The following is an 18,811-nucleotide window of genomic DNA, read 5'->3' on the forward strand; positions in this document are numbered from 1 at the left end:
CCCAACAAACCTTGCTGGGGAAGGCTACTGCAGTTGTTTTCACAACAGGCTGTGCTGACCCAGAGACTTGCATGGGGGCCATAGGTCAGGGCGTAGACACCTTCTTGGCATTCTCCAGGGGCCACACATGACCCCTTCTCAATGAGAGTCCCATTTTCTAGGGATAGAGGTTGAGGAAGGTAGATTAGGGCCCCTGCTTTCCAAGCCCTCCAGGACCTCTGCCCACTCTATAGCAATCCCCATGGCCAATCCAGGGCCTCTTCTGCTGTTGAGCTCCCCTCTGCCCTTTACCCCAGCAGCACCAGGCTGAGCTATGAGGCAGGGCTGGCAATCTCCAGTCCCAGGATGCCTCATCCATGCCCCCCTTCCAACCACCGCCTCTGTCCATTCTCTCCGCCCAGCCCCTGTCCAGTCCCCAGCCCGGTCCCCCACCCAGCTGTATCTGGCTAAACAAGCAGGAGTCCTGGGCAGAACGACAAGTTATTTCAGTGCAGTTTCGCAGCAAAGAGCAGGCTGGACATGTCTTGGAGCTTCCTGCAAGGAAGAGAACAGTGATCAGACTCTGCAGTTTGAGAAGGACAAAGAACACACACACACACACACACACACACACACACACGATTCAAGAATAGGACTAGTCAGGCATGGTGGCTCATGCCTGTAATCCCAGCTACTCAGGAAGCTGAGGATGACTTGAGCCCAAAAGTTCAGGCTGCGGTGAGCTAAGATTGCACCACTGCACTCCAGCCTGGGCAACAGAGTGAGATCCTGTCTCGAAAATAAAATAAAATAAAGAATAAAACTGAGGGCTGGTGGGGGAGGGCCATTGGGAGATCAACAACTTTCTTTGTTGTGAGGAGTGCGAATGGCATTCCAAGTCGATGAAACAATGCAGGCAAAGGTTTGGAGATGGGAATCACCGAATCTGTAAGTGGGAGCTGCTGGGTTTAAGGTTTCAATTCAAGATCACACAGTGAGGTCCTGGCCAGGATCCAAACCACTTAATTCCCAACTCAGGCAAAGGTGGCAGAATTAGAGCCAAAGGGGAGACAAGCAGACGAGGTAAAAGAGTAACAGTAACTGCTCCTGGATAATCCAGCAGAGCTCACCCTCAAACAGAGCCATTGCCAGGCTGGCACTGTTCTGAACTCCTCAAACATGTGGATTCAACCAATGCCTCAATAACCCTCTGAGGCAGGGGCATTGTCACCACTTCACAGAAAAAATGAGGCAAGAGAGGTTATGTGATTTGTCTGGAGTCACACAGCTAAGAAGTGGCAGAGTCAGGATTTGAACCCAGGCAACTTGGTTCCAGAACCAGGTTCTCAGCCGCCCTTTTCTTCTGCCTCTGCTAGACAGTGAGCCCAGTGAGAAAGACCTGGGGTCCAGACTCTAAAGCCGGACTCCCACCACCCCATGTGATCTTGAGCCGACCCTCTCCCTTTCTGATGGACCACGACTTGCTTACCTGCTGGGGCGGCCAGCGCTCCCAGGAGCACCAGGGCAGAGAGGAGCCAGAGCATGATCCAGGCTGGAGAGGAGGAAGCAGGACACAGGAGCCCTTGCCTTTTATTCAAGGGCCTTGGCCAGGGTAGCAGCCCCGGAAGAGGGAGAGCAAACAGGCCAGGAAGATAGCGGCCCCACCCACCATCCTGGCCACTAGGACACCCGGCAAGAGAGGGGACTGAAAGAGCATCGAGATGGGGAAACTGAGTCCTGAGAGGCATGTGGGGGAAAGCCTGGGACTACTCAGTAAGGCCAGAGAAGGACAGGGGGACATGTTATTATTATTACTACTACTATTAATAGGTTGTGTCCAGGCACAGGGGCTTGTACCTGTAATCCCAGCATTCTGTGAGGCCAAGGTGGGAGGACTGCTTGAGCCCAGGAGTTAAAGACCAGCCTGAACAACATAGTGAGACCCAGCCTCTAAAAAAAAATTTAAAAATTAGACAGGTGGGCCAGGCGCAGTGACTCATACCTGGAATCTTAGCATTTCGGGAGGCCAGGGTGGGCAGATCACTTGAGGCCAGGAGTTCGAGACCAGCCTGGCCAATATGGCAAGACTGTCTCTACTTAAAAAAAAAAAAAAAAATTAACCAGGCATGGTGGCACGCGCCTGTAGTCCCAGCTACTTGGGAGGCTGAGGCAGGAGAATCGCTTGAACCCGGGGGGCCGAGGTTGCAGTGAGCTGACATCATGCCACTGCACTCCAGCCTGGGCAACAGAGCGAGACTGTCTCAAAAAAAAAAAAAAAAAAAACGCGTTCGAAGCCCCAAATCTTTCTCTCTCAAGGTCCCATATACTGGTTCTTAACCCTTCTCTTTCTTTCTTTTCTGATGTCTTTCCCCTCTAACATCCCTTCCCCTTCTGCTTCATAACCTCAACCTATAAAAACTTATCCCCTTAAAACCAGGCTGTCTGACGACACTGAGGTCCTCAAATTTCTTATGTCTCTGGAACTAAAGCTGAACTCCATGCTATATGCAAGGCATTTCCTGAAGTCACTGAAGAGCCCCATCATTTTGCCGATAAATCTTACTTCACAGTTCAGGCTTACCCATCCAGCTTCTCTGATTTTTACCAACTTGTTTTGCATACTTGCGGGAGAAGGCTGGGCCCGACACTGGATGGCAAAAGCCGATTAGGGCCGGGTGTGGTGGCTCACAACTGTAATCCCAGCGCATTAGGAGGCCAAGGCAGGCGGATCACAAGGTCAAGAGATTGAGACCATCCTGGCCAACATGGTGAAACCCCGTCTCTACTAAAAATACAAAAAATTAGCTGGGTGTGGTGGTGCGTGCCTGTAGTCCCAGCTTCTTGGGAGGCTGAGGCAGGAGAATCACTGGAACCCGGGAGGTGGGGGTTTTAATGAGCCAAGATTGCGCCACTGCACTCCAGCCTGGGTGACAGACTGGGACTCTGTCTCAAAAAAATAATAAAAATAAAAATTAGCCAGGCATGGTGGTGCACACCTACAGTCCCCGCTACTCGGGAGGCTGAAGTGGGAGAATCGCCTGAGCCCAGGAATTAGAAGTTGCAGTGAGCTATGATGTCGCCAGTGCACTCCAGCTTTGGTGACAGTGAGACTCTGCTCTAAAAAAGAAATAATAATAATAATATAAAATAATAATGGGTTGCCTCATCACTCATTATAGACATTAGCTCACAAAATCCTTACAGTAGTCCTACCAGCCATTATCATTAACCCCAGGAAGGATACGCAAAATATTTGACCACCTGTCAATATAGCCAGGGTATTGGCAGTAACAATTCTGCCCAATTGCTAGAGTATCATCCTGGTGGCCGCCAGCGACCAGGTCTTTCCCTCATCTTTCCAGAACATGAGGATGTCTGGGAGGACCCAGAGATGCCATCAGGGCACTCAAGGCCTCCAGACAGGGGAATTTTATCAACCAAATCTGGACATACCTCAATATTTTATCAACCATACAAACGAAATCAGCCCTGGAGTTCCCTCTTTTACGAAGAAAGGAACCAGGACTCAGAGCAGTCAAGGCCTTGTCCAGGGGCATGCAATAAGAAAATCAGCACAACCAGGATTTGAACCCAAATGTCTCTAGCTTGAGCAGAGGGCTGCACCAAGAGGGAAATTGATCTGCCCTCTCTGAATGAGACCTGCGTCGCTCTCGTCCTGCCTCTCCCTGGGCCACCTTGATTTTCACACTTGTTCAGTGGGAATAAGATCAATTTCAACCACTCCGTGAGGGGCCTTCCAGCATGGTGCCTGGCAAGTCCACCCTTCATGGGCTTTCACACCCCACCTGCTCCTCCTATGAGGTGCAGCTCTGGGGATGTCCCTTCCCCTATTTCAGGCCTCAGTGTGCTCATCTGCTAAATGGGTGTAGCCCAGCGCCTGGATTGCTGTAAGTTGTAAGTGCCTTCCTTTTTTTTTTTTTTTTTTTTTTTTTGGAGATGGAGTCTCACTCTGATGCCCAGGGTGGAGTGCAGTAGCACGATCTCAGCTCACCGCAACCTCCACCTCCCAGGTTCAAGTGATTCTCCTGCCTCAGCCTCCCGAGTAGCTTGGACTACAGGTGCCCACCACCATGCCCAGCTAAATTTCTGTATGTTTTTAAGTAGAGACAGGGTTTCACCATGTTGGTGGTCTCCAACTCCTGACCTCAAGTGATCCTCCTGCCTTGGCCTCCTAAAGTGCTGGGATTATAGGCTTGAGCCGTGGTGCCCAGCCTGCCTCTTTACTAATGCTAAATGGTGGCTCTGTTAGGATTGGAGGTATTTGTAGTAGCGATGCTTGGGCTTTAAGGAAACCGCACACCGGTCCAGAGGGGTGATGAACGCGGTGGAACCAGACAATCCGAGTTCAAATTCCAGTTCTGCCACTTCCAAGCTAAGCGGCCTTGGGCAAGACATTTTACCTACCGGGCCTCAGTTTCCTCATTTGTAAAACAGGGCAACTAGGAGGACCTCCATCGAAGGGCTGCTGTGAGGATTGAGTTGATTTATGTAGAGCACTTAGAACAATGGGCAGTAACTGCTGCTGCCATTGTGGTCGTCATGATCATCATCATTATTTAGCAACATAAATAAGGCTACTAAGGGGGCAAGTTGAGGTTGACCTCCCCTCTTGGCTCAGAGGAGAGATCCCAAGCAAGAGAAAGGACAAGTTCAAGGTCACCCACGGGCCTGCCAGGCTTCCCAGAATCCCAGGTGGGGTCCCTGAATCAGTGTGTACAATCAGGGAGGTGACTCTGGAAGGTGCCAAGCCTAGGAAGGAAAGATAGCAGCCTGGGGATGGGGAGGTGGCTTTTCTCGATGGGGTGCTGGGGCAGGGAGAAGTCTGTGCTCTTGGCTCACATCCTTCCCAAGTAAACCCAGAACCCTTTGGTACAGGAGAGGTGAGAAGACGGGACAGTGAGTCCCCCAGCGAGTCTGGAGTGTGGATAGGAGGGAGCAGCGCCTGGCACTTCGTGACTAGGGGAAGCCAGTCTCTCTATGCTATCATCACTGATAACTCGGGCTGGGTGACAGGCCAGGAGCTGCACAAACACGAGGCTAGTGGACCGAAGAATGAAGAGCGGGCACGCAGGGAAGGGACATTTCCTTGCACTTCACTTGAAATGTGGAGGCAAGGGGGCATCAGACGAGTTGTTTTGTTTTTTATTTTTTGTTTTGAGACAGAGTTTAGCTCTGTCACCCAGGCTGGAGTGCAGTGGCACAATCTCTGCTCACTGCAGCCTCAACTTCCTATGCTCAAGCGATCCTCCCACCTCAGCCTCCTGTGTAGCTGGGACTACAAGCACGAACCACCACACCCGGCTAATTTTTTTACTTTTTGTAGAGACAGGGTCTTCCTGTGTTGTCTAAGCAGGTCTCAAACTCATAGGCTCAAGCAATCCTCCCACCTTGGCCTCCCAAAGTGTAAGGATTACAGGCGTGAGCCACCACGCCCAGCACCGAAAAGTTATTTAATGCATATACTCTACAAGCAAATATAGACATATGCCCTTCTCCGTTTTCTTTTCTTTTTTTTATTTTTTAATATTTATTTATTTATTTATTTTTGAGACAGACTCTCGCTCTGTCACTCAGGCTGGAGTGCAGTGGTGCCGTCTCAGCTCACTGCAAACTCCGCCTCCCGGGTTCAAGCGATTCTCCTTCCTTAGCCTCCCAAGTAGCTGGGATTACAAGCGCCTGCCACCATGCCCGACTAATTTTTGTATTTTCAGTAGAGATGGAGTTTTGCCTTATTGGCCAGGGCAGGCCCCTCTCCTTTAATGCACAGCGGGGTATTCTCCGCACTGTTCCGCCCTAGATTTTTGAACTTGGCACTAATGTAACCTGAACTGCATGAAGAGTTTCCTCTTTCTTTTCTCCACTGGATAAATGCACCTCTTGTAGCATTAGTATGCTCCCATTTGACATTACAAACTATGCTGCAATGAAGAGCCCTGTGCTCATATCATTTCATACATGCATCAAGTTCCTGGACGTGGTGAGCGGTTTTGCAAAATGACGAAGGTTTTGCCACATTTGTGATTTTGAGAGCGATTGCAAAATTACCTCTCGCAGGGCTATACCAGTTTACACCCCCAGGAGCAACAATGGGGAGTATCTGTTTTCCCACAGCCTCATCAACTCCATGCATTATCAAACCGTTTTATGTTTGCCAACCTGAGAGGTGAAAAGGTGTGTTGTCTAATACAAGTGGCCACGAGTTCTGGGCAGCAACTTCCATCAAGAGAGAGCGTCGATCCTCCTCCTCTCAAATCTGAGCTGGTCTTGTAACTTGGTTTGGTCAATAGCATGAGACATGTTGATGTTCCATGAGTTCTGAGCCTGGGCCTTGAGTTCCTGGCTTCAAGAACTTGCAACTTTGGTGGGACGCAATGGCTCACCTCTGTAATCCCAGTGCTTTGGCAGGCTGCTGTAGGAGGATCACTTGAGCCCAGGAGTTCAACACCAGCGTAGACAACACAGTGAGACCCCATCTCTGAAAAAGAATAATTAGGCCGGGTGCAGTGGCTCATGCCTGTAATCCCAACATTTTGGGAGGCTGAGGTGAGTGGATTATTTAAGGTCAGGAGTTCGAGACCAGCCTGGCCAACATGGTGAAACCTCACCTCTACTAAAAATACAAAAATTATCTGGTCATGATGGCAGGTCATAATCACAGCTACTCAGGAGGCTGAGGCAGGAGAATCACTTGAACCTGGGAAGCGGAGGTCGCAGTGAGCTGAGATCATGCCACTGCACTCTAGTCTGGGCCACAGAGCAAGACTGTGTCCAAAAATAATAATGATAATAATAATTAATAATTAGGCCGGGTGCAGTGGCTCACCCCTGTAATCCCAGCACTTTGGGAGCCGAGGCGGGTGAATTGCTTGAGCTCAGGAGGTCAAGATCAGCCTGGGCAACATGGCAAGACCCCGTCTCTACTGAAAATACAAACAAATAGCCAGACATGGTGGTGCGCACCTGTGGTCGCAGCTATTCCGGAGGCTGAGGTGGGAGAATTGCTTGAGCCCAGGGGATAGAGGTTGCAGTGAGCCGACATCTCACCACTACACTCTAGCCTGGGTGACATTAGAGAGAGATCCTGTCTCAAAAAAACAACCAAAAAATAAAGAAAATGAATAATTAGGTTTAAAAATTTAAACAAAAAGCACTTGCCACTGCTGTTCTCACTTTCTTGCTGCTGAGAACTCTTTTGACACTGGATGAAGTAGCCCAGGCTTACCTTTTGCAGGGTGAGAAACCTTGAGGAGAGAGACTCCCAGCACCCCAAACATCGCAGTTGAGAGTCTAGGTGTATGAATAAGACCATCTGTCAAACTGAATGCCTACAAACAGTAGACATTTATTTCTCACAGTGCTGGAGGCTGGGAAGTCCAAGGTCAAGGCACCAGCAGATTCGGTGTCTGGCAAGATCCCGCTCTCTGGTTCATGGAAGGCATTTTCTTGCTGCATCCTCATCTGTTAGAAGGGACAAAACAGATCTCTGGGGTCTCTCTTATTGACTGATTTTTTTTAGAGCATAGTCTCACTCTGTCACCCACGCTGGAGTGCAGTGGCACGATCATAGCACATTGCAGTCTTGAACTCCTGGGCTCAAGAAATCCACCTGCCTCAACCTCCTGAGTAGCTGGGAAGATAGGCATGTCCTACCATACCTGGCTAACATTTTTTTGTTTTGTAGAGACAAAGTCTCCCTTCGTTGCCCAGGCTCGTCTGGAACTCCTGGGCTCAAACGATCCCCCTGCCTACGCCTCCCAAAGTGCTGGGATTACAGGCGTGAGCCACTGTGCCAGGCTAGTGTCATTTTTATAGGGGTCATTTGTGCTTCTTTTCCTGTCCTCTATTATTATTATTATTATTATTATTATTTTGGGATGGTGTCTCGCTCTGTCCCCCAGGATGGAGTGCAGTGGTACGATCTTGGCTCACTGCTACCTCCGCCTCCCGGGTTCAAGCAATTCTCTTGCCTCAGCCTCCCGAGTAGCTTGGACCACAGGCCCACACCACCACACCCAGCTAATTTTTTGTATTTTAGTAGAGACGGGGTTTCACGGTGTTGCACAGGCTGGTCTCGAACTGCTGAGCTCAGGCAATCCACCCATCTTGGCCTCCCAAAATGCTGGGATTACAGGCGTGAGCCCCTGTGCTCAGCTCAGTTGATTCACAGAAGCTCTGTTAGCCTCCTACGGCTGCTGTAACAAAGTACTACAGACTGGGTGGGTCAGAATGACAAATGTATTGTCTCACAGTCTGGAGTCCAGAAGTCCAAGATCAAGGTGTCAGCAGGGCCATAAACCCATAGAGGAATCCTTCCTTGCTCTTCCCAGCAGTGGTGGCTTTCTGGCAATCTTTGGCGGTCCTTGGCTTGCAGCTGCCTAGCTCCAGTCTCTTCCTTTGTGTTTACATGGCATTATTCCTGTGTCTGTCTGTCGTCACAGGGCTACCTTCTTTTTTTCTGTTTGTTTGTTTTTTGTTTTGTTTTGTTTTGTTTTGTTTTTGAGATGGAGTCTCACTCTTTTGCCCAGGCTGGAGTGCTGTGGCACAATCTTGGCTCACTGCAGCCTCTGCCTGATGGGTTCTAGCGATTCTCCTGCCTCAGCCTCCCAAGTAGCTGGGACTACAGGGGCACGCCACCACACTTGGCTAATTTTTGTATTTTTAGTAGAGATGGGATTTCATCATATTGGCCAGGCTGGTCTCAAACTCCTGACCTCAGGTGATGCACCCACCTCAGCCTCCCAAAGTGCTGGGGTTATAGGCATGAGCCACCACACCCTAGGGCCACATTCTCATAAGGACACCAGTCATAGTGATTTGTGGGTGGCCCAACCTACTCCGGTATGACTGCATCTTAACTAATTATATCTGCAACAGCCCTATTTCCAAATAAGGTCACATTCTGAGTATTGGGGGTTAGGACTTCCACCTCTCTTTTTCTGGTGTGGAGAGGAAGCATTTCAACCCATAACAGGAGCTCCTTATGTATTCAGAATATTAGGCCTTGAATTGCAAAGATTATTTCTGCTATTGCATCTAGGCGGTGGAATAAAAGAGCTGCAAGGTGCTAGAGGCAAGGAAAGCTTTTTTCTTTACACAAACTCAGCGAATATTATTCCTCTGGTCCCCTCTTCTCTCCAAGTCACCCCTAATCCCATGAAGCCAGAGAGAGGCATAGCAAAGAAGGCTGCTGAAGGATGAGATGGAAAGAGGCAGGCGGGAGCTGGGAGAGAACTGGATGAAACTTCTATTAATAGCTCCTAGTCTTTGCCTCTGCCACTCCAGGGCAGCACCCCTCAGCATGGTGGGTGTACGTGTAGGAAGTAGAGCCAGACTGCAGGGATTCAAATCCTGACACTACACTTAACAAATCAGTTTATCTTATTTTATTTATTTATTTATTTTTGAGACAGAGTCTCACCCTGTTATCTAGGCTGGAGTGCAGTGGTGGGTTCTCGGCTCACAGCAGCCTTCATCTCCCGGGTTCAAGTGATTCTCATGTCTCAGCCTCCCAAGTAGCTGGGATTACAGGCACCGGCCACCATCCTGGGCTAATTTTCATTTATTTTTTTAAGTAGAGATGGGGTTTCACCATGTTGGCCAGGCTGATCTTGAAATCCTGACCTCAAGTGATCCCTCCGCCTCGGCCTCCCAAAGTGCTGGGCTTACAAACAAGAGGCACCACACCTGGCCTAACAAGTCAGTTTAGAAGCCAGATTTGGTAGCTCAAGCCTATTAATTCCAACACTTTGGGAAGCCAACACTGGAGGATTGATGGAGGTCACAGGTTCAAGACCAGCCTGGGCAGCATAGTGAGACTCCCTGTCTCTATTTAAAAACAAAAAGGCCAGGTGCAGTGGCTCAAGCCTGTAATTCCAGCACTTTGGGAGGCCGAGACGGGCGGATCACGAGGTCAGGAGATCGCGATCATCCTGGCTAACACGGTGAAACCCCGTCTCTACTAAAAAATACAAAAAATGAGCCGGGCGAGGTGGCGGGAGCCTGTAGTCCCAGCTACTCGGGAGGCTGAGGCCGGAGAATGGTGTAAACCCCAGGGGCGGAGCTTGCAGTGAGCTGAGATCCGGCCACTGCACTCCAGCCCGGGTGACAGAGCTAGACTCCATCTCAAAAAAAAAAAAAAAAAAAAAAAGATTTAAATCAGCCAGGGGGCTGGGCATGATGGTTCTCACTTGTAATCCCAGCACTTTGGGAGGCCAAGGTGGGTGGATCAACAGAGGTCAGGAGTTCAAGACCAGCCTGGCCAACATGGTGAAACCCTATCTCTACTAAAATACAAAAATTAGCCGGGCATTGTGACAGGTGCCTGTAATCCCAGCTACTAAGGAGGCTGAGGCAGGAGAATTACTTGAACCTGGGATGCGGAGGTTGCAATGAGCTAAGATCACGCCACTGCGCTCCAGCCTGGGCAGAAGAGCCAGAATCCGTCTCAAACAAACAAACAAACAAACAAAAAAGCTCTCTAAAATCAGCCAGGCTTGGTCACTTGGGCCTGTAGTTCCAGTTACTCAGGAGGCTGAGGCAGGAGGATCGCTTGAGACCAGGAGCTGGAGGCCGCAGTCAGCTATGATCTCACCACTGCACTCCAGCCTAGGCAACAGAGCAAGATCCTGTCTCAAAAAATTAAAAAAATCAGCTCAATTTAGGCAAGTGAGTTAACCTCTTACATTGGTGTCCTATTTTGCTGTAACAAATTAGCGTAGATCTAGTGGCTTAAAGTGACAGAAATTTATTCTCTTACAGACTGGAGGTCAGAAGTACAAAATGTGTCTCGTAATCAAAATCAAGGTGTCAGCAGAGCAGTGCTCTGGTCAAGAGATGTTCGGGGTGAGTGATTTCCTTGTCGTTTTCCAGCAGGAGCTGTATTTCTTACATTTCTTGGTTCTTGGCTCTTTCTCCATCGTCAAAGCTTGCAGCAAATACTTTCTCTTTCCCACCCTGTTTTTCCTCTGCTTCTCTCCCATGACTCACTTCTCTCCTGTCTATAGTCAAATGTCCCTGTCCCTCCTTCTAGGGGCACTTCTGATTACACTTAGGGCCCAACTGGATAATTAGGAAAATGTTCCTGATTAAGTTCCTTAACTTAATAATACCTGCAAAGACCCTTTTTTCCTATAAGGTAACACCCATAGGCTCCAGGGCTTAGGACCTGCATATTTTGGGGGACCATTTTTCAGCCCACCACACGTCTCTAATCCTCAGTTTCCGTGTGTGTGTGTATGTGTGTACAAAATAGGATATTTACAGATTCACCAGTAATATAGATAATACTCTCAGAACAGTACCCACTGTAACACAAACACAATAAACTTGAGATGGGGAGAAACTCATTTAAAGTTTGCTGTTTTAGGCCGGGCGCCGTGGCTCATGCCTGTAATCCCAGCACTTTGGGAGGTTGAGGTGGGCAGATCGCTTGAGCTCAGGAGTTCAAGACCAGCCTGGACAACATGGTGAAATGTCGACTCTACAAAAAATACAAAAATTAGCCAGGCGTGGTAGTGCACGCCTATTGTTCCACCTGCTTGGGAGGCTGAGGTGGGAGGATGGCTTGAGCCCAGGAGGCGGAGGTTGCAGTGAGCTGAGATCTCACCACTGCACTCCAGCATGGACGACAAAGCAAGACCTTATCTCAAAAAATTAAAATTCTTCCCTTTGGACCTCCATTTCTCTGCCTGGAAAACGGGGGAAGATGGTTATTGGACTCAAGGGTTTACCAGCTCTTCCACTCCCTAGGGAGGCCCTGAGTGGAGAGGTTCCCTGCATCTAAGAGGTGGCCAGGCCAGGATGTGAAAGCCACATCAGTGTGGCCTGTTAGGCGTCCCGGAAAGGGGAGGTTATGGGCGATGGCCCTTTCCCTACCATCAGCCCAGCCACCCCCCCATCCCCCACCCCTGCTCCCCTACCAGAGAAGGACGCTCCCAGTGGCCAGGCCAGAGGGCAGTCACTTCATCGTGGCAGGTGGCAAGAGGATGAAGGACCCCCAAACAGATGCACACTCACACACATGCATGCATACACACTCACATTCACACACATGCACACACACATGCACATATGCACACACACGCACACTTACGCACAAGAGAGTAGCACTCTTGTGCGGGATATTGATTTCACGGAGGATGGTGAACAAGAAACCACTAACTGAGGGGGGTATTCGTAGTGACAAGAATTTATTTTATTTATTTATTTATTTTGAGACAGAGCCTTGCTCTGTCGCCCAAGCTGGAGTGCAGTGGCCAGATTTCAGCTCACTGCAAGCTCCGCCCCCCCGGTTTACGCCATTCTCCTCCGGGGTAGCTGGGACTACAGGCGCCCGCCACCTCGCCCGGCTAGTTTTTTTTTTTTTTTTTGTATTTTTAGTAGAGACGGAGTTTCACTGTGTTAGCCAGGATGGTCTCGATCTCCTGACCTCGTGATCCGCCCGTCTCAGCCTCCCAAAGTGCTGGGATTACAGGCTTGAGCCACCGCGCCCGGCCTCAAGAATTTGTTTAATGTAAATACACTATGTTCGATGAACACATGTGCACACACACACGCATGCATGTACACTCACACACACATGCACACACACACAGTATCCCTGTATTACTGTGTCTATTTTGTGCTCTCTGAAGGCAACTGTGTGTTGTTTTCTCTAACTCCTGTCAGTCTCTTATCTTCTCTCTCTCCCTGCTTGCCCACTTTTCTTTCTCCCTGTCCTTGTCCTTTGGTTGCTGTTTTCTGTCTCTCTCTCCCCCCACACCCTCGTCTCAGATTTCCCCTGAACCAGTTTGTCTGTGGGTCTCTCCTCTCTCCCTCTCCCTGCTTTCCCCACCTCCATCTCTATCCCCAGCTCTCTCTGTCTCTCCCTCTCTTTGCCTCCAACTCTCTCACCCTCTCTGTCTCTGCCTGAAATTCTCCTCTCCACAGGCTGGGGAAGCCCCCGAAACCCGTGGGCCTCACCCATGACCCCGCAGGCAGGCAAGAGCTGGGTGAGGCCCAGGTGAGTCATGAGGAGGAGGGAGCCAACGTCCCTGCAGTGTTTCTGGAGAGTGTCCAAGTCCTGATCCCTGCATTTCCCTTCCCTTTACACGTCAGCAGAACCTTACAGGTGTGTGTGCGTGTCACTTCAGGGAGAGACAGAGAGAAAGAACCAGAAACAGAAACAGAAACAGAAACAACGACACAGAAAGAGAAAGAGAGTCATGGGGAAAGGCACAGAAAAGGGAGAAGCAGAGATAGACATGAAGAGAGAGACAAACAGATACAGAGATTGAGGTACAGAGAGAGAAAGTGATAGAGTTGGAGAGACAGAGATAGGCACTGAGAGAGATAAAGAGGGACAGAGAAAAAGAAAAAGGACAAAATAGAGAGATAGAAAAAGACAAAGACAGACACAGGAAAAGACAGATTTCAGGAGGCGAGGGCAGCCTTGAGCAGTGATGAGTGGGCTCTGAAATACCTCTTATTAACTAAAGAGGAAATTGGTTGAGCATGGTGGCTCACACCTGTAATCCCACCACTTTGGGAGGCCGAGGCAGGAGGATCACTTGAACTCAGCAGTTCAAGACCAGCCTGGGCAACAGACCAAGACCCCATCTCTACAAAAATCACAAAATATGAAAAAATAGCCAGGCATGGTGGTGCACACCCCTAGGTCCCAACTACTTAGGAGGCTGAAGTGAGAGTTTCACTTGAGTCCAGGAGTTCAAGGCAGCAGTGAGCTATGATCATGCCTCTGCACTCCAGCCTAGGACTCTGTCTCAAAAAAAAAGGAAATTGTGAAATTGTGGCTCAGAGAAGTGAGGTCATCCAACCAGGAAGTGGTAGCAGCAGAGCACACAGCTCCGCATGACCCTCAAACCTGAGTTTTCTCTTCACTGAGACATGCCCCCCACCCACCCCAGACCCATTTCATAGGTGGGAAAGTCAGGGATCAGTGGAGTGAAGCCATCTGCCCAGGGTCACCCAGAAGCAAGTGGCTGAGCTGGGTCTCAAGCCTGCTTGGACCAACACCCCAACGTTCTATTTCCACACCTCATGTACACTCCTATCTAGTTTACTTTTCACACCAGCCCCAAGAGGGATCTCCTTCTCCAGCTGAGAAAACTGAGGCTCAGAAAGAAGAACATTGTTGGCCCAGGGTGACCCAGCCAGGGAAGGGCCCACTTCAGCAGCTGACGCATGATAACTGCTGACGTCAGACTCAATGACAGGCCTCTATCTTCCTTCCTACTCCAGGAAGAGGTGAGAGTCCAGAGTTGCAACATCGATAATACTGGCAGCTATTGCTTTTATTGAGCACATACTATGTACCAGGCACTGTGGCAAGCATCTTAGGTGCATTCTTCTTTTTGTTTGTTTGTTTGTTTTAGATGGAGTCTAGCTCTGTCGCACAGGCTGGAGTGGAGTGGTGCGATCTTGGCTCACTGCAACCCCTGCCTCCCAGGTTCAAGCAATTCTCGTGCCTCAGCCTCCTGAGTAGCTGGGACTACAGGTGCATGCCACCACACCTAGCTAATTTTTTTGTATTTTTTAGTAGAGACAGGGTTTTGCCATGGTGGCCAGGCTGGTCTTGAACTCCTGATCTCAAGTGATCCACCTGCCTTGGTCTCCCAAAGCACTGGTATTACAGACGTGAGCCACCACGCTCAATCATTTTAGGTGGATTATTTTACCTCCCCAGCACACCAGCCCTGGGAGGGTGATCCTTGCTATCTCTACTTTCAAGATAAGGGGCTTGGGCACAGAGAGAGATTGAGTAACCTGCTAGAGGTGACACAGCCAATATGTAGATGGAATTTAAATTCTCAAAATCTGAGGCCAGTTCCCACACTCTTAACCACTGGGCTATACTACTTCTTAGGAAATTCTTTAGGAGTTCTTTTTTTTTTTTTTAGTCTCATTTTTGTTGCCCAGGCTCGAGTTCAGTAGCTCAATTTTGGCTCACTGCAGCCTCAAACTCCTGAGGCTCAAGTGATCCTCCTACCTCAACCTCCTGAGTAGCTAAGACCACAAGTGTGCACCACCACGCCTGGCTAATTTTTGTATTTTTTGTAGAGACGAGGTCTCACTATGTAGTCCAGGCTGTAATTTTGTTTATTTTTTTATGGAGACAAGGTCTTACTTTGTGGCTCATGGTGGTCTCAAACCCCTGAGCTCAAGCAATCCTCCAGCCTTCGCCTCCCAAAGTGCTGAGATTACAGGCATGAACCACCGTGCTCACCATTGGGAGTTTTTTGTTTTTTGTTTTCTAACCTTATGTTAAAATCATTAGCTTACAGCTTCAATGAATTAGTAAGAATCACATAGTATAGGCTGGAAGCAGTAGCTCATGCCTGTAATTTCAGCAATTTGGGAGGCCAAGGTGGGTGGATCACCTGAAGTCAGGAGTTAGAGACCAGTCTGGCAGACACGGTGAAACCCCATCTCTACTAACAATACAAAAGTTAGGGCCGGGTGCGGTGGCTCACGCCTGTAATCCCAGAACTTTGGGAGGCTGAGGCAGGTGGATTACCTGAAATCAGGAGTTGGAGACCAGCCTAGCCGACATGGCGAAACCCCATCTCTACTAAGAATACAAAAATTAGGGCCAGGCGCAGTGGTTCAAGCCTGTAATCCCAGAATTTGGGGAGGCTGAGGCGGGTGGATCACCTGAAGTCAGGAGTTCAAGACAGTCTGGCCAGCATGGTGAAACCCCATCTCTACTAAAAATACAAAAAAATTTGCCAGGCATGGTGGAGAACGCCTGTAATCTCAGCTACTCAGGAGGCTGAGGCAGGAGAATCTCTTGAACCTGGGAGGCAGAGGTTGCAGTGAGCCGAGACCGCACCATTGCACTCCAGCCTGGGTAACAAGAAAGAAACTCCATCTCAAAAAAAAAAAAATTAGCCAGGCATGCCTGTCATCCCAACTACTCAGGAAGCTGAGGCATGAGAGTCGCTTGAACCCAGGAGTTGGAAATTGCAGTGAGCCGAGACCACGCCATTGCACTCCAGCCTGGGAGACAAAGTTAGACTCCATCTCAAAACCAACAACAACAAATCACATAGTATAATCATTATTACAGCAGTAGAAGTAGCTACCACTTACTCATCCCCTACAACTCTCTTCCTCTCCTACCCTGTTCCAGCCACACTGACATCTCTTCCATTCCTAGAATCTCATCAGGCTTCCACCTCAATGCCTTCGCACTGGCTGTTCCTGCTTCCTGGAAAGGTTCCCTGCACATCTGCCCCACTTCTTCCCTCACTGCATTCAGCCACTGCCTGAATGCCACTTGCACAGGGAACCCCTCCTGGATCACCCACCTAAAACAGCTCGCACCTCACTTACACCCAGGTACTTCCTTCAGCCTGCTTTGCTTTCTCCAGTTTGCTTATCCCTCTCAGACAGTGAAAGTTTAGATAACACATATCTGCTCCCCACTGTCAACACCATAAAAGGTGGGAACTTTGCTTTGCTTCCTGCTGTGCCCCCAGCTCCTGGACCAGTGCCCAGCACAAATTATGTCCTTGGTAAAAGTTAAAGGGATGTGTTGAGCCCTCCATTTCGGCCAGCAGCCATTTCAGGCATTGGACCTACATTAAATTGCTCTGTTTAGCTAGATGCATCCTAAGAAGGGGAGACGTTATCTTTAGTGTTTTATTTTACTTAAAAAAAAAAAAAAAAAAACTTGGCCAGGTGCAGTGGCTCATGCCTGTAATCCCAGCACTTTGGAAGGCCAAGACAGGAGGATCACCTGAGGTCAGGAGTTCGAGACCACCCTGGCCAACATGATGAAACCCCATCTCTACTAAAAATACAAAAATTAGCAGGGCGTAGTGGCGGGTGCCTGTAATCCCAGCTACTTAGGAGGCTGAGGCAGGAGAACTGCATGAACCCAGGAGGCGGAGATTGCAGTGAACCAAGATAGCACCACTGCACTCCAGCCTGGGTGACAGAGTAAGACTTCGTCCCAATAAATAAATAAATAATAAAAAGAAAGAAAAAACTTATTACAAGCCTTTTCAAACACACAGAAAAGGAGACAGAATGGCATAATATGCCCCTATATACCCATTACCTTTATATAATTGATACAAGCATTTGGCTATTTTTGCCTTTATTTTCCACTCAAATTTTTATTTGTTTGTTTGTTTATTTATTTATTTTGAGACAGGATCTCGCTCTGTTGCCCAGGTTGGAGTGCAGTGGTGCAATCATAGCTCACTGCAGCTTCCAGTTCCCAGGCTCAAGCGATCCTCCCACCTTAGCCTCCCAACTACCTAGGACTACAGGTACGGGCCACTGCACCCAGCTAATTTTATTTTATTTTTAATTTTTTTTGGAAAGACGAGGTCTCTTTATGTTTCCCAAGCTGGTCTTGAACTCCTGTCCCCAAGTGATCCTCCTGCCTTGGCTTCCCAAAGCATGCGTGTTACAGACATGAACTACCTCATCTGACCTCTTCTAAAGTATTATAAAATAAATACAGACATCAAAATGAAAACAAAAGAAAAAGAAAAAAAACAAAAATCTCCAAAACAACAACAAAAAAATGCAGACATCAGTAACATTCACCCCTAAATACTCTAGTGAGCATCTGAAAAAAAAAAAAAAAGGAAAAAGAAAAAAAAGAATCCACCTAAGCACAAAGCCATTGTCGTAACAGTGTATCTTTTTGCATTTTTGGCTGAAGTGTTCTTTTTTGTTTTTGTTTTTTTGTTTTTTTGAGACGGAGTCTCCTTCTGTGCCAGGCTGGAGTGCAGTGGCACGATCTCGGCTCACTGCAACCCAACCTCCGCCTCTCGGGTTCGAGCGATTCTCCTGCCTCAGCCTCCTAAGTAACTAGGATTACAGGCACACGCCACCGTGCCCGGCTAATTTTTGTATTTTCAGTAGAGACGGGGTTTCACCATTAAGTATTTTAATGTAGGTTCAATGCCTGGAATAGCTGCTGGCCGAAATGGAGGGCTCAACACATTCTTTTAACATTTACGGAGGACCTATTTTGTGCTGGGCACTGGTCCAGGAGCTGGGGGCACAGCAGGAAGCAAAGCAAGGGTTAAGTGTATTAAGTGTTTAAGAGATGCATATTTCAGGATGCATCTCTAGATAAGGACATTATCCCTCCTGACAAAACTAACAAAAATCCTGTTAGCTAATAATCAGCCACATTCATATTTACCGTCAAAGCTTTTATCCTCATTTTACAGCAGTGGAGAGCGATTGCCCCGGGTCCCACATTAGGAAGAGAGAGAGAACCGGGATTTGCACCCAGGCAGTCTGGGGACACAGCTGTGACCACAGCTCCATGAGTCAGGGCCGAGCTAGCCCCTTCACCACCAGCTGGCCGCGCCCGGGGAAGGGAAGTTTGGGGCGGAGGAGGTTCCTACAGGAGGAGGGAGAGGCGCCCACGCATCTGGGACTGACTCGCGCTTTCGCAAAACGTCTGGGAGGAGCCCCTGGGGCCACAAAACTGCCTCCTTCCTGAGGCCAGGAGAGAAGAAGTGCAGAGACCCCGCGCACAGGAGCTGCCCTCGCAACATGGGTCACCCGCTGCTGCTGCCACTGCTGCTGTTGCTCCATACCTGCGTCCCAGGTAGGGGCTGGGTCCCGAACGCCTTCGCCTGGAACAGAGTCTGATTGAGGGGAGTGGGGGTTGTCAGAGGATGAGTTGAGGAATGGGGTTCAGTCCCCAGCACCCTCCCTAATCAAATTATAGTAATTTTCGTGCTTTGTGTAACGCCACGCGGCGCAGTACCTGGCTCTCGGTAGCTAAGGAAATATTAGTGGAGCAAAGGCATTTAGCTTTACAGAATTTAGTAAGTGC

General features: G+C 49.0%; 2 protein-coding genes across 8 annotated transcripts in view; one reads left to right on the top strand and one right to left on the bottom strand.

Moving 5' to 3' along the window:
• The window catches only part of LOC111525246, a 37,924-nt gene that overhangs the window by 12,889 nt on the left and 6,224 nt on the right, over positions 1-18,811 (bottom strand). The window contains exons 2-6 of one of the 6 annotated variants that reach the window (XM_023190558.3): positions 7,223-7,458; positions 6,157-6,475; positions 1,469-1,531; positions 433-534; positions 11-157 (exon numbers count right to left, since the gene is read on the bottom strand). In XM_023190558.3, the coding sequence (XP_023046326.1) occupies positions 11-157; positions 433-534; positions 1,469-1,531; positions 6,157-6,220 (376 nt within the window). In that variant the 5' untranslated portion in view covers positions 6,221-6,475; positions 7,223-7,458. Of the gene's footprint in view, positions 1-10; positions 158-432; positions 535-1,468; positions 1,934-6,156; positions 6,476-7,222; positions 7,459-18,811 lie in introns of those variants that run through there. The other 5 variants (XM_023190559.3, XM_023190560.3, XM_023190561.3 and 2 more) reach the window with 5 other exon arrangements.
• The window catches only part of PLAUR (plasminogen activator, urokinase receptor), a 25,611-nt gene continuing 25,103 nt past the window's right edge, over positions 18,304-18,811 (top strand). For both annotated transcript variants that reach the window (XM_023190564.2, XM_023190563.3), the window contains exon 1: positions 18,304-18,580. In XM_023190564.2, the coding sequence (XP_023046332.1) occupies positions 18,526-18,580 (55 nt within the window). In that variant the 5' untranslated portion in view covers positions 18,304-18,525. The remainder of the gene's footprint in view (positions 18,581-18,811) is intronic.

Source organism: Piliocolobus tephrosceles, chromosome 21 (assembly GCF_002776525.5).
Source record: "Piliocolobus tephrosceles isolate RC106 chromosome 21, ASM277652v3, whole genome shotgun sequence".
In the NCBI taxonomy this organism is placed as follows: domain Eukaryota; kingdom Metazoa; phylum Chordata; class Mammalia; order Primates; family Cercopithecidae; genus Piliocolobus; species Piliocolobus tephrosceles.